We start from the raw sequence: 960 nt of genomic DNA, 5'->3' as shown, positions 1-960 counted from the left end.
ACACACACACACACACACACACACACACACACACACAGCGTCTGATGCAGGAGAACACAAATAATAATCCATGCACACTGGAAAGAAAGAAATAAAGAGCCCATATGCAGACCACAGTGACTGCATCACAAACTCATGACGGGATGAGAACTAAAGCATCAGCAGGGCATGATGGGAGACCGTGAGAGTGAAAGAAGCTCTTACCTCTATCATGATATGAAAGGCGTGCTAGCAAGAGAGGAACATAGGGGTTTTACTGTTTCTAGCACACACACAAGCGCTGGGATGTGAGGAAGAATGAGCTCTAAACACTGATGACAACATATGATGGATTCTCATGGGCCACAATGAGACACTCACATGGAAATGGTACGTTACAACCAATCAAATCTCAGCGCTGGTTTATATGGACCAATCACAATGCTTTGACTCGGTACACAACATGAAGATTGTTAAAAATGTATTTTATAGAGATTTCTGGGATGGCATGAATCATTCAGATTAACAGATTTATTCTTTCTGGTGTATAAATGTCTGTAATATGACAATAATAATAAAAAGTACTGAGATTTGAATGTTGCTCGATCAATCCCTCTGGAGTAAGAAAATGTGGGTAGAAACAAGCTAGCGAAACACTGTGACAAATATTTCCTTATTTTGTCATTTTGTCTTGTTTTCCAGTACAAACATCGAAACTTTCTCAAAACAAGATTACTTGAGTTAAAACTAAAACCATAAAAACATCTTTATTACTTAAATGAAATAAACATTATCTGACATAAAAGTAAAAAATATATGTATAAAAACCTCTAAACTTTTTTATTTTAACTAGTTGCCAAGGCAACATTTCTCATTTTCATTTAAAGTTGAATCACTAAAATAACTAAAACTTAATAAACTAAAACTAAAAACTAAAACTCAATATATATATATATATATATATATATATATATATATATA

At 33.8% G+C, this 960-nt stretch overlaps 1 protein-coding gene across 2 annotated transcripts in view; it reads right to left on the bottom strand.

The window, feature by feature from the left end:
- The window catches only part of LOC107582301 (activin receptor type-2A-like), a 23,394-nt gene that overhangs the window by 7,867 nt on the left and 14,567 nt on the right, over nucleotides 1-960 (bottom strand). The window contains exon 5 of one of the 2 annotated variants that reach the window (XM_016268067.1): nucleotides 205-228. The exons of the other annotated variant lie outside the window; for it this stretch is intronic. Within the exon in view, the coding sequence (XP_016123553.1) occupies nucleotides 205-228 (24 nt within the window). The remainder of the gene's footprint in view (nucleotides 1-204; nucleotides 229-960) is intronic. 2 annotated transcript variants of the gene reach the window in all.

Source organism: Sinocyclocheilus grahami, unplaced genomic scaffold, assembly GCF_001515645.1.
Source record: "Sinocyclocheilus grahami isolate Dianchi unplaced genomic scaffold, SAMN03320097.WGS_v1.1 scaffold43.1, whole genome shotgun sequence".
Lineage (NCBI taxonomy): Eukaryota > Metazoa > Chordata > Actinopteri > Cypriniformes > Cyprinidae > Sinocyclocheilus > Sinocyclocheilus grahami.
Note: the sequence above shows the minus strand (reverse complement) of the source record. Positions and strands in the feature narration are given on the sequence as shown.